Genomic DNA, 22,947 nt, shown 5'->3' on the forward strand with positions numbered 1-22,947 from the left:
AACTAAGAAGGCAGACCTGGCTAAGAGTCAGGAGTCACGCTTATTAAATTGAACTCTCAGGGGTATCATGCAATCAGGGGTCACAATCGAGGCAACAGAAGCAATGTCACGATATCAGAGAAAGGGCCAATTCAGACCTGCTCCCTGACAGGCAGTGAGGTCACGGCTTGCGGCAAATAACTGTATTAAAAGGGAATATTCTATGCACACTTTTAGAACTGTCATCTGAACAAACAAAGCCAGGTCATTGGTAGGTTAAATCAGAACTTTCTGCCTCAGCAGCACATAGCTTCTTTTCTTTTTACATTCACTACTAATTTCTCAATTACCAAATATACTTCAGCTACTAAAGCATATTGTCAGTAAATTTAACTTTGAAGTACACAGTAGTGTTTAAATTCATCCTTCTTAAAAGTTAAATTCTATCCTGATCTCTTCATAAACTGAAAACTACTGAGCTTGCTTCTTATTAGAAAACAAAAAGCATACAAGTGCTTTAGCAAAATGACTTTCCACATTCAAGTTTTTAGTCAGCCTGATACTCAATCTGCATTTAGAAACCATTCAAAAAATTAAAATTATTCATAATTTGCTTGTTTAATGATGATTGTGAAAGAGAAATTAAGTTATTTTGTGTAGCTACATGGATTTTGTTATCTCATTACCTGGACTGAGTTATCTACAAGATTCTAAAAATACAGTAATTACTGAAATTATAACCGTGTTGGATTAGCTAACCGGACAAGAAACCTGCAAAGGATGAACTATTCTAGAATGTCGTGTAAATAAAATTTTATTCAAAAATATTATATCTGTATGCAGTCTTTCTTAGGAATACAAGAAAAAATACATATGTAAATACATATATATATATATAAAAGTGGAAAAATCAGTATTTCTGCCTTTTTAATATGTGTAAGCCACATAAAATATCTGCAGTGCATACATCAAAACAGCACAAACCTACAAATTTCAAACAACTGCTAACATGTTTTCATATTGCAGGTGATAAGAATTGAACTGTGAAGTTATGAAGTTGGAAGATGTACATTATAGAAATAACAGTATAAAAGTTACATAGATATCACTGCATGATTGAACATCTTCACTAAAATATTTGATTTACTTGCAGTTCATTGTAATATCATTGTCTACCACACATACCATTTTATAGATTCTATGAAATTTCTAAAAGTTATAGAACTTTGCTATAAGGGTTAGTATTGAACAGCATAGAATTTTTAATACCTAGATTTCAATTTTGAAGTTGTTTTAATGTTTTGCTTGAAAAATGTTGCACACTATGCAAATATATAATGTATATGAATTACAATATTATTTATAAAAAAGAAAGAGACTTAAATGTGTGTTTCATATTAAATACATGAAAATGGCTTTTTTGTAATACTGTAGATCTCTAGCCTCATTAACACTATTAATTCTCCATAACACCACATTTCTCATTACAGAATAGGAGAAAATGAATTCCTGTATAAAAAACTTAAATCAATCAATGAAAAGCTCTGGGGTGAAGGCCTTCCTTTAATTCACCTCTGAAAGTACTTAAAATATGCATAGGTAGTACTACTAAAATTTATAGCTACAGGAAACATTTCTTTCACTGTACATTTAAAACATGTCATGTTGTCCAACTGAAATAAGATTTGTACCTATAAAATATTTCTAAGAATACATTCTATCCCTTGTCCACAGCTAAGCATTTGTGCAATGCAACATTCATGACGCAGACTATACAATTTCTGTGGCCTATATGAAACTAACATTTGTATAGCAATATGATTTTAATGCTTGAAACACTCACTTTGGAAAATGCTTGGGGTATATCTCAAAATGCACTTTTAATGACCTCTTCATTAGCAATTAGTTTTTTGAAGTGTAAAAAGACTATTGGATACTGTTCAGAAAAAGCAAAACAAATAAACAAACCAACCCTTATTGACTACAGTCCCCAGGCATCCAAACAGATGGCAACAAATTCAACAATTACCTTTAAATAGACGTACTAAATCCAAGTGCTGTTAACATTATTTTAGAGGAATTTAGCCAAACCTATTCTCCCTTACCCCCTCCAACGAAACCATTTGGATTTAACTTGTTGCTAAAATTATCTCTTTTGCACTCTAAGACCTGGGTCACAACCTTACTTAGGGACAGGAAATAGTTATCAGGTCACTGAATGGTCAAATGAAAAAGGATTTGAAATGCTTCGGTACTCAGGGATCTATTCATCCAAAATGACTGCCTTATGCAGTATTAAAAGCTGTGGTTCTGAACGTGGAGTCAACTTCTTTACATATACAGTGGCTGAGATGCAGATGTCTACACTACTGAGCTTTTGGCCATAAAATGTCAAGGAAAGAAAAGAGGTAGAATCTCAGTAAGTGCAAATAAAATTATCTGAACTATTGTGTTACCTTATTCAACAATGAGAAAAAATAGTACTTAACCTCTGATGACAGTTTGGGTGAAATGTCATTCCCACTGAAGTCATCATTGGATAGTTACTAGCAAAAAAGCAGTAAGACTTTTTTTTTTTTTTTTTTTTTAAACATGTAATTCCTTTTAGGTTAAAGATTGGTAAATTACTATGCCATGAAAGCACAGGTGACAGCCTACACATTGTACAAAATTCAGGTTTTGGAAGTTTTTTGGAACACACACATACGCTCTTAGCTTAGAGACCTCATTTACGTCTGATGCACTAATAAAGTCCTTAGACCACCACAAATTACCACAGTCTGCAAAATAGAGACAGGAACAAAGAGATAATACATAGGCAGGTGAAATGCGGTCAGAAACCTTTAACATATGAATACAGGAACCCTGAAGACTAGAACCATGGTGAGAATTCATAAAATTAAGCTACTGTATAGTACTTAGGGCAAATACCTCTGTTCAGGAGCTTCAGGCAAATAGAAAAAAAAACATTTTTAATTGACTGTGAAAAGCAAAAATATTAATAATAAATGTTGTATGTCTAGGTCATTTATAAATATTCAGGCACTGAAGTACATGGTATAAATGCACATAAATGATGGTTTACATATTTATTTTTAAACATATACCATAATTTCTGGATTACTTCATTCCATGAAGGCTGAAAAAATCCTACAGTGTCATTGATGGACAGGAGGCTAGAAAATTAGGCACAGATTTCATTTTTTAGTTTTATTTTATAATAAGAAACTGGGCCACTAGAACTATGTAACCGAAGCTTGAGTGTGTGCACTGTAAGGCCCCTGAAGTCTTTTACAACTTTTCAGCGTACCGCTGTTGTGAACTGGGTTTGCACTCTGCCAGCAGAGCAGCTCTGACCCATGGAGAGCACTCCTTCAGATCAACACTGCCTCAGGCTTTACTGCTTTCTCCAAGAAGTCTTACATTTCAGGCATCAAGTTGAATTTCTTCTGGAGATGATTAACCCAAACCCATGACAGATTTTTTCCAAGATATCCAACTCCTTATGTTTATTTTATCCTGGCTCTTTTTGGATGTACTGGACACAAGTAACCTACTCATTTTACATGTTAAAGGGCTGGTGGAGAGCCATTAATTCCTTAAAATGAGAAAATATTTCAGTGCGAGAGTTCTGTTGTGTGAGCTCAAACTATATAATAAGAAACAAAGCTATAGAATTTTGAGTTTAAAAGATAGATCCCCTTCCACACTACAGGTTTCTGTAACACATTTTCATCACATCTCAGGACAGATCATACATTCTCTGGAAATGCACTATTCTGTCATTTTTCTCAGTGCTGTATGGTTCAGAAACTGCTTCCCTAATGTGGCATACAAATTTAAAGCGTGGGAGATATGTAATAATTGCATTGGTATTGTAAACATGGCAATTCAGCTAGTAGAATTGCAGCAAGGCCAGATTTAGAATGTGGTTATTAATTTTTTCAGACCACAGCTCAGTAAAAGATGACTTAATTTAGAAATGGATGTTTACAAACAATGTACTTCCTGGGAATTGAAGCCATTTATATTTTTCCATTGAAAATAGCTGGTTTTGTATTTTAGAAATTAGCTAACACAAATTATTAGCTATAGTTCAATGTCTTTTTAAACGCTCTTAAATAACAAACAACAAATGATTTAAGGCACAGAAATAATGAACATTAGCATTCCACTCTCAACACCTTCTATTAACTCTCTTGCAGATATTTAAAAGTATCAGCAATTTGAATCAATATAAATTCTATTTAATTACTGCATATACCTTTTCTTCAATGTATTCATACTGCGTAACAGAAAATCTAAGAAACTATGTTGATTATTATGTAACCATATTTTAATAAGATTACACATTTAACTCAAAAGTAACCTTAAAATTCCACTCTCTAAAGTCTCTAGTTCACATTTTTAATTAGCACTAGTAATAATAATCTATAAAAATGTTTCGCCGTATTTTTCACTTGAGATTACAAGAAGTTTCATAATTGTGAACTATCAGAAAGCTGGAAAACAGATGACTTTAAATGGATCCTTGATATTTATATTCCAGTCATATGACATAATCACAAGATCATTTTACCTCTTACTCTTGTTCCAGTATGAAAAATAAATGTTATTTCTACTGACAATTTAAAGAGAAATGAATAAATATTTCCATAATTAAAAGCAACCCGAGAAAGCATAATCTGTTCATTATTAAATTTGTATTGGTGAAATCTGTCTTAACATTATACCCATTACGTTTTCTTTAGTCACCGATTAGCATAAAATGACAGGAAATACAGTACTGCCAATTAGAACTACAGGTTCCCAAACTACAGTAAACATATCTTGACAGCATAGTCCAATGCATTTTTAATATAGTTAAACTTCCTGGCAGTGGTCATTGAGCACACTCCTGGGTAAAGTCAAGTTGTATTGTTTCCACTCCTTTGAAGTGTATGGTATAGACGTGCCACTGCTGGATATGGATATGACTAAAAATAAATGTACTATATGTGCCAATAAATCACTTAATCTACATAATTAATTAGAGCACAGTCTATGAAATTCTGAGAAAGTAAGTGAATTATACCCAAATAGTACTTGGCTAGTTTGATTGGACTTTCAGCTGATCTACTGTATCCTTCCAACTTGCTCTGCAGATTGGAATCCAGTTTCCCATTCCACTGAACAGAAATTATTTGGATAACCCACCCAAATTGTTGAGGTAGATGGATTAAAGAGGATTCCAAAAGATATACACTGTTCCCAAAGCTTGTAGCAAAACAATGTGCTAGGCCTCGGGGCTCATTCTTTAGTTTTCAGCTGCTGTGCCAGGACAAAGCACTCACACTGTTGGTTGGAAAAGTAGGTATCCTTCCTCTGTGTAAATGAAATTACAGACCCTGTAATTACAGACCCACAGCCGGCAGAGATGCTCTGTTACACAATTCAGCCAGGACTAACTGGAATTTCCCAAGAGAAGGAGTCAAAGGTAGATTCTTCCTTCAATTCCTGATCTACTTTATCCAAAATAGTCAGACTATTTTACGTTAAATCAATAACTGAAATAGCCTCCAGACAGCAAGAGGAAACACAGTTTAAAAGCTTTCTAAAAATACGCTTTGCTGCAAAATAGGAAATAATAAAAATTATCTGTGTTTCTTACAATGTTTCCAAAATTTTGAGATCTTTGAAATGTCACCAGCTACAAAACACAAAAATGTCCAAGAATATTCATTAAAAGAGTAAACAGGCATATTTCTTTTGTCAATGAACTAGCACTAACTGAAAATCAACAATTATGGTGGAAGCATAACCCTATCACATCAAAAAAAGCGGTGTAATAGACATAATCCCAGGAAATGTCCAACAAATCATCAGAAGTGAAAGTACATCAAAAGTCAGGCTTTCCTCTGTCTTCAGGTTTTTGATCAGGCTATAGCTTCTTAAAAGAAGCAGTAAACACATATTTATAGTTCGATATTCTGTGGCTTCACAACCTACTGAAGTTAATGTCACAATATATGATTTAAATAATAGTTTTAATGAAACTGTATTATACAATGACCACATGCATTAAATGAATTTTAAAGAAACTGAAACAGAATCTAGAGAGAAAGCATTAGTAGTACAATATGCACTTTGATACTAGAAATTACGCCAGAGATTAATTGTTCATAATTTACTTTCCTTTCAAAACATACAACTATGAAAGCATAACTGCTATGCTTATTGAATTCATATACCTACTTATACTCATGGTATATGCATACATATTTGTGTGCGTATATACACATATATTGTACAGATATGTATTGACACATACACATATATATAACAAACACATGCACTAACAAACAATTAATTACATTCCCATAGTTCACACCTTCAAATGTTCCTTGTATTTTTAAATGCTTGGTTTTTGTCTGTCAGAACAATGCTTCCTCGTGCTGTTGAAGCATGTCATACAAAGGGGTTTGTCTGCCTAACTTCTGTGTGCTATTGCGGTACAAATGTGAAATAATGGTCCCCTGTGGGGATTTTTATAACATCAGTGAGTAAAGCATGATTCTTCTAAAATAATTTATGATGTCACTCAAGTTTTGAAAATGTATTTTCCTACAACGTTTATGTCAAATTAGAGATGTGAATTTTCTCAGGGGATTAAATTTATGCAAAAGTTTTCAAAGTCAGATATTAGCATTTTGCATGCCAGCTCATCACAACTTCTGTCACATGAAAATAGTTGAATATTGCATCAACACTATGACCTCACTCTGTTTAGATATCCCTTTACAGATGCTGCATGATACTACACTATCACTATGATGCAGTAGCTTAGATGAGAAGGCAAATTATGACACAGCATAACCCTTATCTCATAAACACACAACCATCAGATATTAAGCTCATTCCTTTTCAGTCTTTTATACCTCTTATTTTGTTATTCTTTTTTCTTATTTGTATTTTTGAACACAAACTAAAGACGCAATAAAGACAGAAGACATTTGTTACACATTTTAACTGGATTACCTCTTAAATATTCACTACCATGATGTGTTCAGTTTGAAAATCTAAAACCACTCTAATTGTTTCACTTCTGAGGACATCCTGTTTAAAAAGTAGTGACTCTGTTATTTAACAGAATTCCTCCTTGAATGGAGGAAGCTTATTTTCACCATGCAATGGACTGGCCTGCATTCTCTCCTGACCTAAAATATGGTGTCCACAAGATTTATAGGTACAGAGTGAAAACAGTCCACCTTCTTGTTACAGAAAGAACTCCCATCACAGAACAGACCCAAAGAAATCTATTGCAGGCAAAAGAGGAAGAAATGGTCAAAAGGTGAGAGAGGGGAAATGGGAAACACACTTTTCTGTGAGTGAGGGAAAAAATGACTAATAACACAATTCTCTGAAATTATCCTGCAGGTGCTTTGCTTTGCAGTAGATAACATGCAAAGTGTTACCAAATTCTAAATTTAGAACCTTTTAGTTCTGTCTGACGGTATCTCATATACACATAAATAAATACTTTGTGCTGCACTCTGGGCTCTAGTTCACAACTAGTGTTTTCTGGCCATACCATCTGAAGTAGCAATGCCTCAGGTAGAAGGACAATTTTATATTTTGGTTAAGAAAAAGGGTATTGCTCGTCCTCTTGAAGGCAACAGATTGTATGTAAGCACCCAATAAAAGATTGCTGAAAACAGAATCTCAGATTATTAGCTGGCCAAAGGAGTACAATGGTCCTTGAAATGAAAGATAAACAAGAGTGCCACTACAGTGCTTGCCTTTTGATGTCTAACCTGCTGTGGTGCCTTCTCTCCATGTATTCAAAAAGTAATTTTGGTAATCTTTAGAATGCATACATTGGCTTTCCTAAACAAAGGGAAATGTCTCCAGGCAGGAACAGACAAACTGGTGGCAGAAAAGCTAGGCTAAATGTACATTGACTTTAGGGTACTGAACCTGGGATCAAACTCCTCTCTTCAACATGGTTTTGAACATTCACACTACTACTTGTAGGCTTTGAGCACCCAGTGTTTTGCAGACAGTCTGCATGTCCTACTTCTCCAGCATATGTCACATTTGAGCATATAAGCATATGCCACAGGAACAGATGTGAGGCACTGGGAATGCTAAATCAGGCACAGTATATACAGACTCTATATTCTAGGTAAATTCATGCTTGGATCCAAGGCAAGTAATCATGCAAACATTTTTCCTCTTCAGAATTCACCAAGAGTTGTTGCCAACCAAATTTGAGCAGGGTTTATGAATGTGAGGCAAATCCAGACTTTCATATAGCTAGGTTAATTGACTGAATTGCAGTTTGGGTATACTCTGATTGCACACCTGTCTCAGACAGGTTCTAATTTCTATCCTTATTCAGTGAATGTTAATACAGTTTTATTATTTTTAATTTTACTTTGTGGGATTGGGAATAAATCAGATAGAGTATAGCTGTGTCTTTGAGAAAGATAAAAAGACAGAGGCAACAACTGACAACTTACTGAGCACACTATTGAGTTGCAAAAGGAATCAAAACAGTCTAAAAACAATGCCTCTGGAGATGCTCAGCTTCTAACATCATGGGTATTTTAAATTGACCTGGCCTTACTGAACCAAGGAGAGTTTTAACATGAATTTCAACAGTAAACCAGCAACATCAGTGTTTAAATGTTTTTGGAAAGCCAATTTTATATTTACATGCTGAAGGTTCTTTTCTTGTCTTCAAGAAGAGAAGAATGTCAAATGGTGGAGTTTTAGGGAATATATGTGAAAGTAGCTTCTTAAAAACATATTACGGTTGTCAGGAATCAATGGCTAGCTTGAGAAAAAGTGAAAATAAGATGAAGAATTTGAAGTGATATTTCATTTATAAAATTTTATTCTAGTGCTTTGTATTTTATACCTCTGTGACATGCTTTGATGGTTTTATGATGAAGATTTAATAATAATAATAAATAAATAAATTAGTCACTAGTTCATTACAAATTAATGTCTAGGAGCACCCCCCCTGCCCTCCCCAATGAATTGAAATGTTTCACTGATGTAACTTGAGATATCCAGGAACAGATAAAAACCTTAAACTCCTGCTTTCTATTTGTGCATATTGTTTCACATTTCAAGTAGGCTTGCTTAAAAGACATTAAAAGTTATATATGCTTATATGCATAAAGCTAAGTAAAATACTTGTTCATACCTTCAAAGTAACCAGCATATATAGGCTGTGTCTTCCTTGGTGGTTTCACATGGAGATGTTTGTTTTCATTGTTTTTGAACAACGCCAGGCACACAGCTGGGTCTAGATGACAAGAACAAGTTAAAATCAAAGGTCAGACCTGGCTCATTCATTCCTTCAAGCAGTTTTTCACCTTTTAGCCACTTAATAAATGAAAATACCTTTAAAATTAGGTTTTATATTCACAAAGGATTATACTTTGTAAAATAAAGCAACATAAATACACGTGCAACCGAGAACCAAAGTCACTATTTTGCAGGATTTTAACACTAGTAATCTTTTAGCTAGCTCATCTCCAAATTAAAAATAAATTCTAAAGCATATATTTCCAGAAAATATTAAAAAAATCCTGCTTTTAAAGCTTGAAATTAAAGCAGAAATATTAGCAGAATATATACCAAGCACTGTTTCTAAAAGCTTTGGTTCAGAACTATTCAGCAGGCTAAATCAAGTCATTTATACCTATAAAATATTAACAGGAGGAAGTTTATTTTTTAAAGGCTAAACTTAGAGATAATAAGCTAACCTTCTTTCACGTCCCATCTTTACTGAAATAAAAAATACTCCAAAAGTCTTTTTATACCACATTATGAAATCTTGAGTAGTTTCCTGTTATTTTGAAAACTTTGCAAAGAAGCAAATGAACACAGAATTGTATATAAACCTAGACAAACATGTTCCTAGACTGGAAAAAAAAAAGAAGTTTAATTAAACAAGACTAAACTATTGCCAAACCACAGAAGTCAGGAAAGGTGATTCTGATGCATTTTTTTTTTTATGCGAAGGAAGAATTGTTTGCTTGACACAGGAGGAAAGTAGGAGTTTAAGGGAAACTGGGTTAGGAAGAACGTGAAAATTCTAAGCACAGTGCAGAACAAACCAGCCAGTTATTAAAAAAACCCAAAAACCCACACCAAAACCCAAACCCCCAAAAAACCCAACCAAACAAAAAAAAAACCCTTGAGAAGAATGTAGAAACAAAAGCAGATACATAATAATGAGCAAAAGTATATAGGGTTTTGTAGGTATGACACTGAACATAAGATGAGTAAGAGAAAGCCAAAGGAAAAAATCAAAGGAATATATTTCATATGGTTAGAAGAAGAAGAAAATAACACAAGCAGAGAAATTCCTGAATATCTGAGAAACAATAAGCCAGAAGTGGTTTGTCTGCAAAGGTGACTACAAACTATCAGAAAAGAGTAGAAACTAATAAAAGTCAAGAGGAACAGCAATAGAACTTAGCAAGAAAGTAGATATAGCAAGGAAAGGATCTAAATTTTCACAAAGAATGCAAGTGTAGCAAAAATGAATATGTAAGACACTGCCAGAACAGACAGAGCAGTAAAACAGATGAGATGGAAAGACTCAAAAGAGCATTCAGACAGAATACATTTACATGACTATTCACATCTGATGCTTCATTTAGAGTTTGTTACATGACCTTATTGGTATTTATTGAGAGTTTATATGAGCATCTATAATACTGCATCAAAGTAAGTAGTTTTTTGTGTGTGTCCTTATTTATGGAAATAAAGGATCAGAATGCCCTGTTAAATCATTTTTTTATTTATTTTATTTTTAATTCGAAAAATCAAACATTTTTTACCAAGTTTAACAGCAATTTATAAAGTTGGTTTTGACTAGATCTATAATTGCAGTAGACTCTTCAGTTACAAATTAATGGAACATAACAGGATCTGAAGAGCTCCACTTTTTCTCAGAGAATGCTCTCTTGACACTAGCAAGACATGCAGGCATATTGGAACTTTGCCTTGTAAACCCAGAGATGTCTAACTGGGTGTGGATACTTTAAGAGAGAGCAGGTTGAGAAAACACATCAGAATGTTACGGTATTTGTCAGCCCACACTGCAGCAGCATTTGGATGACAGAATGTTCTTAATGGTGTTGATTTCTCATAAAGCAGCAAACTTGACTAACAAAGGAATCAAATGGAAGTTAGGCCATGCCTTCTTCCCCAGGCAGAATTGGCAATACTTTACACTTTGTTATCTCAAATTATCTCGAAGAAGCTCTCTCATCTTGTATGATGATTATAGCTTCCAAATTAAGCCAGACGTCAAATTTAAAGAATTTTAACCCACTTTTACTAACTAAAGTATAAATTCAATGAAACAACACAAGAAGTACAATAAATAATGATTAACTCCACTAGTTTTAAAGGTAATTATTAGACTTACTCTGATCACTTTATTCAGAAACTGGATTACCAGATTTGTAGGTATTTTCACTTTGCATAGATGCATAAAGTATGCCTATTTTGGCATGTCTCCCAAGTCAAAAATAAATTTGTAGCAACCTAGTGTTCTTCATGGTAGCAAATATTTGGGTGAGTAGATCACAGTAAGATTTGTGATAAAAATATCTTGTGAGAGTAATACATTATATTTTAACAGTTCTCGCTGAAATGTTAAGTAACAGAAATTATAAAAATATTTTAAGTATGAATTATTATTGTGTTTTCTGTACTTGTAAGATAAATAGCCATACAAGTGCTATACATGGATAAAAAATTTACAGAATAATATTTTTTAAAATTACAATTTTTCCAGCACCCACTGTTGGAAACTAATAGTGTTAGTAAAAAGACTTCTAGCTTCTTCTAGCTTTATGCTAGTTACAAAGCCAGTGTTTCTCATCAACAGAAGACCAAAGACAAAGTGACAAAATTGATTAAAAACTCTTATGACAAAATGTGATTGAGGATTTCTATAATTCCTTAAATAACATACTTTTTGCCTATGTGGGTCTATTGAAATTGTTTCAAAATGGCTTAAAAACTTCATCTTTCCTTAATCCAGTCTCCCTCCCAATTCCATGAAAACTCCATCCAGTCCAAAGTTAAACTATACCAAGGATATGAAGTTACTAGTTCCAACCTAGATTTTTCAAAGATTTATTTGTGCACAAGGATATCAGTAGTAAAGAAGGTCCATGAACTGGGAAGAGAGGGAAATGATGGAAATTGTTCTTCTAAGAGATTTCTATCAGAAGACTTATCTTTGAGTCTTTGCAAAATAATTTAAATAATCTACAGGGATTTAACACAGTGCCAGACTACTTGAATTTGTACCTACCTGGATCACCTCAACCATTGCCTACAGCTCTTTTGTTATTAAAAATGAGTCCTTTTCTTTACCTAGTCCCAAATGTAGGCAATATTACATAGATTATTTTATAATACTAGTGCTTTTCAGTCTCTGAGCGAGCTAGGGAAATGAACTGCATGTACGCTTTGATGACAAGCAATCAAATGTTTTAGATTTCACACAGAGAACTGTGAAAGAGTCCAATAATTCAAAATCATACAAATATCTTCCTGGACTCTGGCATACTCATTTAAATGTGGCTTATTAGACAATGATCTGTGCTGGCAATCTAGGAACCAGGGAGGTAATTTAATGCACATTGCTTGGCTGACTCCAAATATAGAAGATAAGTCGGACAAACACAAGAAATGTTATAGAAACAATATGGAAGGAATAGTTACTGCCTGATCTGGCATCACATTTGTTAAACAACTTCTTGATAATATGTGAAACTGGAAGAATTAATATTTGTCATTCATTTTTGTTGTGCACTATCTGTAATTAGAAAAACATAAACATATCTGTGCCAACTTTAAAGAGCTGATAAATGAAAGTAGCACACAGTGACAGATACTTATCTATAAGATAATTAAATCTGTAAATTCATTTTGAAGAAAGACCACATTTTGTTCCATCGTTAAACAGCAATGAGAACTCCAACTCATCCATGGCTGAAGTTCCTAGACTATACCACTACATGGAATACACCGCAACAACAGAAGTAGCTTTCTTTCTGCTACTAAGAAAATATAGACAAATAGTCATTTATGTAATGTGTAACAAGGAATAATAATTTCCCCCAGGTTTTTATTCTGACTGTTGTTAATTCCACAAATCAATGTTGTGCAGTCAGGTCATCTGTTCTGGAGTTGTGGCTTTTGAGGGGGGTGGGTTGGGATTTTGTTATGGGTTGGTTTTCTGTTTGTTTAATTAGTATTGCATTGCTGTCTTAAATTCTAAACTGCTGCTAAAAATAGTTGCTGATCTCTGTGAAATATCTTTATCATTGTGCTCTGGTTCTAGGAGTCAAGGCCCACTCCAGCTGCTTTTTACCTTTTTTTTTTTTTTTTTCCCTACCTATGTGGCAGCAACAATTACCATCTGATGCGGTCAGTCACTGACAAGAGAGCTTTCCATTGGAAAATAAATTGTTAAACAGAAAGTAATACAGCTCTAGGAGAGAGAAGCTGAAAGCAAGACATGGCTTCCAGCTACCTTAAAAGAAAAAGAAGTTAACTTTCAGAGGCTACTACAAAATCCACTGAATCAAGGAAATTCAAAGTTAAGCAAGAAATTCTGTACTGCTGTGCCAAGACATCTTTAGGAAGATAAGATTGTTATGAGTCATAGATGCTTAATTTTTTTAAGCATAGAGAGGTGAATTAATGTCTGCTGTATTTCAATTTTTAATTAGAATTTCCATAGAAGTTTAGGCACCCCTGATAAAACAGGAATATTTCTGACATTATGCCAGTTTTACTTGGCTGCAAAATTTCTGTTTTCTTCCCACACTTTTTGTATTATCTTACTGTGGAGTAAAAATAGTTGAAGCAGACACAGCCTACATTTGGTATTGTTAAAATACAGGCCACAATTTTATTTAACTACATAAACAAGCATACATAACTGTAGTGGATTAGGGCATAACAGGCCTTAAGGCCATTAGTTGGTGGGACTGGTCTACTGCAATATAAGCATTGCCTGAATCACTCTGTGTTACAAGGTTATGCTACTTTAAGCTCTTCCTTGTAATACAAACCACGGGATTCAGTGCACTTGCCAGTATTTTCCATATTTTTTCCACTACTGAGAAGGTACATGGCCAGACATATGAGGTAAGATATTTCTCAGTTGCTTCTACATATCTACAGTTTAACTCTGTATTTCAGCCAGTCACTCTCAGTTTTGTGTCTAGGCAATGGAGAACTATAAGTGCTTTTACAGTGGGATTCAAGTAGCCTGTTTTTTAATTGTTTTAGGAGGAAATTAATAGCATTTAAGGTATCTATTTCTTTGCATAAAAGAATGCAGATGACTAGCTCAGATGTAGACTTCTATAATTTATCAAATTAATCCCATCACTGTTGTGCTAAGAGAAGAAAAATGTTTTAGATGGAAAATGGAAAGAAATAAATTCCTACACCTGAGGATGTTAAGAACTGAACCTGTTCATGAGTGTTCAATCCAAGCTCCAATTCAGCAGATGCCTTGACTATATTAATTGTAAAACTCTCTGAATGGAAGCTGATTTAACACTTTGCATTTGTGAATCTAAGGCATAAGGCAAAACTTTGATAGCATATGGAAGCAGACAGCATACTCTGACAGGACATTTGTTTCTACAAAACCCATCAGTAACTTAGCAGTACTTGCAATAATAAGACCATTACCATAGACTGTTCAACAGCACATAAAAGATGTTTGGGATGATGCCAAAATCTTAGAATAAAAGCTAAAAGTTTATTTGTTAATAGCTTATAATTTATGTATCTAGAACTTTTAGATGCTTTTCTTTTTGTCAGAACTTAGTGTTTTGCTCTTTAAGTCAGATATGTAGTAATAAATGGATATAACATAGAAAATAGATTTTTTACACCTTACAATTCACACTTTAAGTGGATGCTGGCTTCTTATTTTCTAGTGGGTAGGAATCTTTATCACTAACAAAATTATTTAGAAGGTATTAGCACACCTTCTACTATGTTAATTCAGGAAGCTAAAATGGAAACAGTTGCATTTGTAACACTAAGGACCTGGAAATTCTAACAGAAATAATAATACTTAAAATATATTCTATGACATTTCATACATAGCTTCAGTAAGTACAAGATGGGCAAAGCTCATTTCAGAGGAGATGAAGGTGATGGGATGCTAATTTCTATAGAAACGCTACAAGACAGTGTTGACATTTACTTATTCAGATGCATTTCAATCTGCTTTTAAATACTAGAAGGAATAAAGTCTCTTATGAAATTCCTGCTTCAGTAGGATTAAACTCACAGCAATGGCCTAAGATTGTGAACTCTTTCTCTCTAGGTATACTGGAATTGCAGTAAGTATTCTAGCATGAGCTGTACCACACAGAGATCCAAGAAAGATACTGACAGCCTAATGGCTCTGGTTACAGTTTCCTGATCTGGAGCTGGCTAGCCTCAGGAGGTATATATACTCTAATTTAAATGCTGTAAAGTCCCTCTGTTCAACCAGACCCTCAAAAAGACCCTGGCTTGCTCTCACCACTTCAGAGGAGCTAGCTGATATAAAATATAGTTATATACACAGAGATTCTTACATGAAGAATATTCCATCAGGATAATTTTTTTAGTGCAACAGCTGAGATTTAGCATCAGTTTAAGATAAAAATACTTGTTTAGTTGATAAGGTCTACTTGGTCCTTATTGACCAAGGAAGGCCTGACTTTGCCAGTGTGGTATATAAGAAAGAATAGTTGGCTTGATAATCTTTGTACTGAAAAATGATTGAGTATGCAATATTTTGAGTCATATTTCTTGGTTCTGGAAATTATGCTTTCTTCCAATGTGAAAAAAGACTGCAATTTTAATGACTGTCAGATAATTCTATAGAGAAAAATTATATATATGGGTTATCTTTGTGCATGTGATAATAGTCAGAAATACAAAATATGTCTATATGAGGCAGTGTTGAGAAGAGAAAATTTGAACCTATAAAAACATTATGCAAAAGTTTTTAAATTTTTTTTAAAAAATAGTAATATACTTTGAGAATATTCCAAGTGGTACATTAAAAATCTCAACACCCATATACCATATTGAATAATCTGAACAAAGTGAATATAAACATATCTAAAAAATCTATTAGAACTACAACAAAAATAGGATAGCAAATTTGATACGCTCAATCAGACATTTATGACTGGATTAATTACTACTAATGTAAACCAGAGAGCATATAGAAAAAAAAAGATGATATAACCTAATAAGCTCTATTCATTTAAAAATGATACAGAGGCTACCACATGGAATATATGTAAACAACTCAGCTACACAGCAGATATTTACTTCTTTTTTTTTCTAATGTAACATGGTAGAGCATCATGGGAAGCTAACAAGATTTAAATATAATAACTAAACTCCTATCCATTTTTTCTCCTTTAACAAAAAAACATAGTTTGCTGATTACACGCCTGTCTCCACCCTCCCCCCCTTTTTTTAAAAATATAATTTAAACTAGAGATTTTTTTTTGTCATATTTACTTTTAGGAATGATTTTTAAAGTAGAACAAAATATACAAAGAAACATTTTTCTTAACTTTATCTGTAGGCTGAATTTTTTCCCTTTGAAGAGCAAAATGTCTTTCAATATTTTCAACACTTAATGCAGAAGAGATTTGCAAAGTTATACAAAAGATGAAAATTAACTGTAGCTTATGATAGAATTTTTTTTTTAAAAAAGTAAATAAAGATACACTTTCCAAAGACTATTTAGAGTTAGGTCCTGTTGCCAATCAGGCTCTTACATATGTGAATGTTTCTTATACTAGCAGTATGTTCTTAATATTTTTATTAACGTATTCCATTAGCATATCATACTAACAGTTAATGATTCTAAGAAAGGTTCATTGATATAAGAAGTATCTGAGAAGAACCAGAAGACAATTACAGAGAAGCTGGATAAACACAATCTATTTCCACAATGCATTCATTTCATATGTCTCTAAATGTCATTTTCATAATAGTTCCAGCCTAAGTCAATAATTTTAACCTGATATTCTCCCAAGAGGAAAATACAAGAAGCACAAAATGCAGACATATAAATTCCATATCTAGAAAAAGAGATACATGAACAAAAAGAAACAAAATTTCTGTTTAGCATAGTTGTCACATACTCATCTTCAAAATACAGTAGAAAAATTTTAAAAATCTGAATATTTTATCACTGGAACAAGTTGATTTAAATTGAGTTGCTTTTACTGAATCACACTCCACCTTTATTCAAATTAATGTTTAATGTTGTGCAGGCAAACTTCTTAAGAGAAAGACACTATTTTGAGATTTAAGAGTAGAAAAGTTTCATCAATATAACCATTTTTAAACTGTTGACTTACCTAAATTTTTATTACTGTATTTCTGGGGCTTCATTTTATGGGACCTCTTCAGCATTAGCTGTGCAGTAGAAATATCTTTAAAACCCCTAGGGGAAGAGAATAACTTACTAAACATTTCACATGTATTATGTTACACCAGCTGCATATTATTGTATAATGCACTTTTCAGAAAGAATACAACGTGTATAGTATTTCTTATGCATAGCATGAAACTTATGAAACTTTCTGAATTACACAGATAGCTGCAATGCTTATCTTAACATTACATTATTGCAACTGTCTCCCAGACACTTGTAGATGTGATTAGAGTAATTTTTACTTTGGTAGAAAACAGAGATTCTTGAAAGGTGGAACTTAAGTAACAGCAAGCAACAGCCAGCTATACTGTATCTAGTCCTGGAAATCACTAAGTAAGCAAAATAGCTTAACATACCATTCTTCTGAAATTTTCTCTTCTTTTTCAGACATGAATGAAAATTTCTTTCTTCCCTTCCAGTCAGAGAGCTGTGACGTTTTTCCCTTCCTTGACCTGAAAACAAAGTACAAGAGTGGTACTGAAAGGCAGGTAAAAAAGAAAGGGTCTCGGATGATTATTTTGCAGCCTTTGTTATTCTGCAAGTTGTTTGTGCCTTTTAAAGGCACTTTTGAAGCTTGGAAATAATACAAAAAAATCTATTTTAATACTCCAGGAAGGCTTTATCTTGGAGAGTAATAAAAGTCTGCCATCAATTTGAAATGTTTACATTTCAATTACTTGATGCATATTTCAGTCCTTTCTCTCCAAAAGAATGCAGCTGTGTAAGAAATCCCTTTTAATCTTTATCTAGTCTTACAAATCTCTATTTCAACATCTATGTTATGATATATGTGAAAAAATATAATTTTTATGATTTATAGTCAAACCTAGATAAATCAAAATACACATATATATTATATTCTTAATTCTGGTAGCCAATGAAAAATGACAACTGATATTTGGTTTTAACAAGTAAATAGCTTTTATCTCCCATAATATATTAACCAAAAGTAGCAAAAGCATCAGAAAAGCCTCAAGTTCTCCTAATTGATTTTTGTAAAATTCAAACGAACCAAATAAAATGAAAAAAATATATTATTTGACTTACCTGCCATGAAACTGGCTATTTTCTGCTGCATATGAATGTGATCTTTTAACACACTGCCAAGTGTCCGGTGGGGACAATGACAAGCTATTTGAATGTTTACTGGAATTTGAAGGCCTAGAATACTTCTAAGAAAAAGAAAGAAGAAAAATGCAGTTGATGATTCCTGCAAATTTGAATTTAAAATGCGCAAGTAAACCTGCACCAGGGTTTCAGTCTGTTACTGTAACAGAAAGGATTCTTAATGGTGACATGCCCATTATAGACCTTACTTTCAACTAACTAAATTGAGCTAAAAGATTATTTTAGTTATGCGTAATGTCCCCAAATATAATGAATTTATAAGATTCCTTTATTTTAATTGTAGGAAATAAAACATCAGTAATATTACACTTGTAACAAGAAGAGAAAACCCTACCAAAACAAAAAGCTAAAACTTCAAAGTTTAAGAAATAACTAGCAGACATTACAGTTCAATGACCTTTAGCTGTTCTGAAAACATTCAGCTGTTGTCATATAATGCAGATTTTAGTATTTTTAAAGTAGTGTGTCAACTAGCAATTTTTAATCCATTGCCAAATGTACAGATGAAGCACATCATCTTTTTTTTCTGCTACTGTGAAGTAAAGTGTTGAAATAAATCCAAAATAAAGAAAAAACTAAGCAAATGAAAGAAAATCTAAAAGAAAAATTGCATCTGGAGATGAGGAGGAAGTCTGAGACTTCTAAAAGTAATTGTGTTTTTCAAGTCAATAGATTGTCTTATTAATCACCCTAGACTAGCATATCCTTAAGGAATGAATAAAGACTGAAGAGTAAGAAGTTTCTGTGACATGTTACCTTTGGCCAGTCCAGCTTGTTTGAGAGCAGGAGTGTTTTTGAAGGGAAATGGGTGGAATCTAGAATTAGCCATTCCTTCTCTATTGCAGCCTGCATGAATGAGTAAAGTCAAAAAATGGACTGACAAAATCAGTTTAGTTTGATCACTTTTGCAAAGTCTCTTTTAAATTGTGATGCATACTGTTTCAAGTGTTTTCAAGTTGTATATCAGAACTGCCACCTGCAGAGCAATCTTCAAACACCTTTGGAGATGCTGTGTTGTATTGTTCTATTTTAAACAAATCAGATTAACAATATTTGTGGGTTGTGGGGGTTTTGGGGTTTTTGCATTTGTTTTGTTTTTTAAGTAAGATGCATCCCTTCCTTCTCAAATTCTTCTAATTTTATCCCAACATTGTTAGTAAATTCAAGTTATTAAGAAAGACTGCTGAACTCTGAAAAAAGGCCTAAAGACCATGAACAGCTTTGTTTGCTGTTTTTGACTGAGCATTTTATATCAGATGTAGGTGCCTGACTTGCTTTTGCTGAGTTGAACTGAATTAGTGAAGAGTTTTCACTGAAATTTGGATTAAAAGCCTGAATGTTATATGTACTTATTTTTTCAACTAATTTATTTTTGATGTAACAGAATAATTGGCAAACTAAAATAATAGCTTGCAAAGAAGAGAGGTGACTGAATAGGTGCTATCTGTAGTGTCAAGCACTTCATGGCAGAATTCAGTTTTCTTTCATAAAAAGAGAATTTAGATTTTGTTTCAAACTCAACCTGTATATGACATTTTTTTTTATACATCCTTGAGTTTTTCAACCACGTGTTTTTTTGATAAGCGAGAGAAGCAAATTACTTCCACACAGCAAGTAAACACCACGGAAGAATTTGGCTCCACTTAAACAAGGCTCAGTCATTCAGGCTGTTCTCACTTCAGCAACAAAGAGTTTGGGGTTCATTATAAAACTGGACTACCTTTCTCCTATTCATAGAATATTTCAGATTGCACTGATTTCTGACCCTAAGAAATTATCCTGACTTTGGATACTTTAATATGTATTTTGTGTAGGACTTTGCATGGCCTTAGATTGGTGAACAAGATTTTCCGAGCTCTCTGAAATTCTGACAGACAAACTATATTCCAACTATTTTGAGAAGGTTGCTTCAGGTACTAGTCACATAGTTTGGTGACTCTAAGACCACTTGTTTTATTTATAAAGGTAACTGTGAGCCACTATTCTTCCATTCTGACATAGCTTTTTAAAATAAATTTTCAATAAACTCTGACTTTATTTGCATGTCTTAAAAGGGATGCATTCTTACACTTTGACTCCTTGTTTCTGGAATTCTGTATTCTTTGATTACAGTATGATTTGGGTTTTATTCTTTTATTTAATAAATCTGGACAAATTCTACGCACTTATTATTAACAGATAATACCTCTTTACCACTCTTCTCCTTCTTACCATTTCAATTCAGGATAAATATAAAATGTTAACTTTTTACCACACCTCCCCTCTCAGGTGGTCATATGTATTAAGAAATCTATGTAAATAAACCGTAGAGCCAGGCAACAAATAAAATCTACCACATTCTGTAACTGTTACATTTACCTACAATCCACTAACTTACCTCTCCTCAGTTACTACTCTTACACTGACAACCATTGAATGGTTGATTAAAAAAAAACAACTCACAGTTAAAATCTATTCCAGAAACAGGTTGTAGTAAATCAAATCCCAAAAGGTGATCATTCAAAGATGTGAAATTGGTACAATTCAGACACAGAAGACTGACAACTTCATATCTCAGCTGAGACACAGCTATGACACATTCAAGTTTTGCATTTACCTGGGGTTTATGGGCAGAACGGTCAAAATGAGTAACTATGAGAAAGGGAGACAATCTGACCAAAAACTTGCCTTGAAATTAGATAATTAGATGTTATTCTTCCTTGAATTTACTCTTCAACTGCACTATGAAAATCATATTTGTAGTTTTTCAGATAAGAATTTTTCACTTGTTTTCTAAGTGTGGGCATGCAATCTAGTCACAGGTAAATTCAATGTCTGTAAAAGATGTGTCTTCTATCTTGCTGGTATATAAAGCTATACAAAAATGGCAAATTTCTTAAGTATTTTTTTCCTCCTCTACTTGCAAAAGAATCAATACAGCTGGGAGAGAGTTACATGTACAATTTAAATGTCAATCAACTTAACTGGTGTGTACCATGATGTACAAGAATCACTTAAGCAGTGCACTGATCGAATCCTTTTGCTTTATAGTTGTACCATAATCCAATTAAAGTTCTTTGTTCTTAATATTTAGGTTGAAACTTTTCTCACAAATATTTTCTTAGCCTAGTGTCTGCCATTTGCTAATTTAATATTCCCCACAGTGTTTTTATTTCTTTCATAGCCTATAAAATGTCTTTCAGTGTTCTAACTGTTGAAAAGAAGTATCAATGAAAATATAAAAGCATGATTCAAAAGCATAAATACACAAGTAAAAAAAAAATAATGATTTATTATTAAGCACATTAGGCACTCCTATGAATTTGTAGCGTATTATGGAAGTATATCACACTGTTGTTTGCTTTGGCTAACAAAAATAAACACATAATTGATTTTCAAATATATGCTCTTCAACTACTTTTATCCCTAGAGATTTTGACAGCACCAAGTTCAAGAAACTGTCCATACCTTTCTCATAAGCACAGTCCTAAATTATAATTAATGCAAAGTTTATGACAGATTTACCAATACCTAAGGCTAAAAACTAGATGAATTTCTTCTGATATTGTCCACTAAAAGAAAAACACACACCCACAATCATCCCAGATAAATTACAAAGCAAATAAAACTATAATGTTTAATTGTATGAACTACATAAACAATTATAGGCATACTATATTTATGTTTATTTCTAAAGCCAAATTAATTCCTTAATTTCATAAATACTGAGGTATATAACATATCTTTACACATGTAAATCACATACAATTGATTTAACACACATCATTTTATCTGAAGCTTTTATGTCATCCATAATTCAGTTCCATTGTTTGTTTCAAATCAAAGACTAAGTTTCAATTTTCACGAGCACACAAAACATATATAGACCTTTCTGATTTTTTTTTTAAACTTCATAGAAATAAATTCACTTCAAATTACTGTTTGAAACACATTTTTAATACCTGGCAAAGTTTTTGATTTTTTTTTTTTATTTGGGCCTTTTTTTATGACTTTATGTTAGTTTTCATTTAGCTCTTGCTCAGGACACAAACAACATACTTCCAAGACTAGAAAGAATACAGAAAACCAAATTCACTGTTAAACACAACACAATTATCCCTGATATTCTTCAGCAAGAAGGTGTGAATATACTTGGTTTTAGGGTTTTCTTTCTGGATTTTAATAATAAAACCTAGCATTTGCCATTTCCATTTATCCATTAGGATTAAGAACTTTTTCTTCTGAATCAAAAGGCTTTTTTCACCCTTTAAGAATCTAAGCCTGCCAGGGTTCTTCTCTCCCCTTTGATTTTGTAGCTCACCAATGAACTCTGGAGGCTTAGGGATTGTTTTTCA

The 22,947-nt window shown here is 33.1% G+C and overlaps 1 protein-coding gene across 1 annotated transcript in view; it reads right to left on the reverse strand.

Moving 5' to 3' along the window:
- Nucleotides 1-22,947, reverse strand: part of LRRIQ1 (leucine rich repeats and IQ motif containing 1) — a 113,662-nt gene that overhangs the window by 34,259 nt on the left and 56,456 nt on the right. The window contains exons 18-22 of the mRNA XM_027794236.2: nt 19,370-19,459; nt 18,533-18,657; nt 17,842-17,937; nt 17,409-17,494; nt 9,173-9,274 (exon numbers count right to left, since the gene is read on the reverse strand). Coding sequence (XP_027650037.2) covers nt 9,173-9,274; nt 17,409-17,494; nt 17,842-17,937; nt 18,533-18,657; nt 19,370-19,459 — 499 coding nt within the window. The remainder of the gene's footprint in view (nt 1-9,172; nt 9,275-17,408; nt 17,495-17,841; nt 17,938-18,532; nt 18,658-19,369; nt 19,460-22,947) is intronic.

This window comes from Falco peregrinus, chromosome 6 (assembly GCF_023634155.1).
Source record: "Falco peregrinus isolate bFalPer1 chromosome 6, bFalPer1.pri, whole genome shotgun sequence".
Taxonomy (NCBI): Eukaryota; Metazoa; Chordata; class Aves; order Falconiformes; family Falconidae; genus Falco; species Falco peregrinus.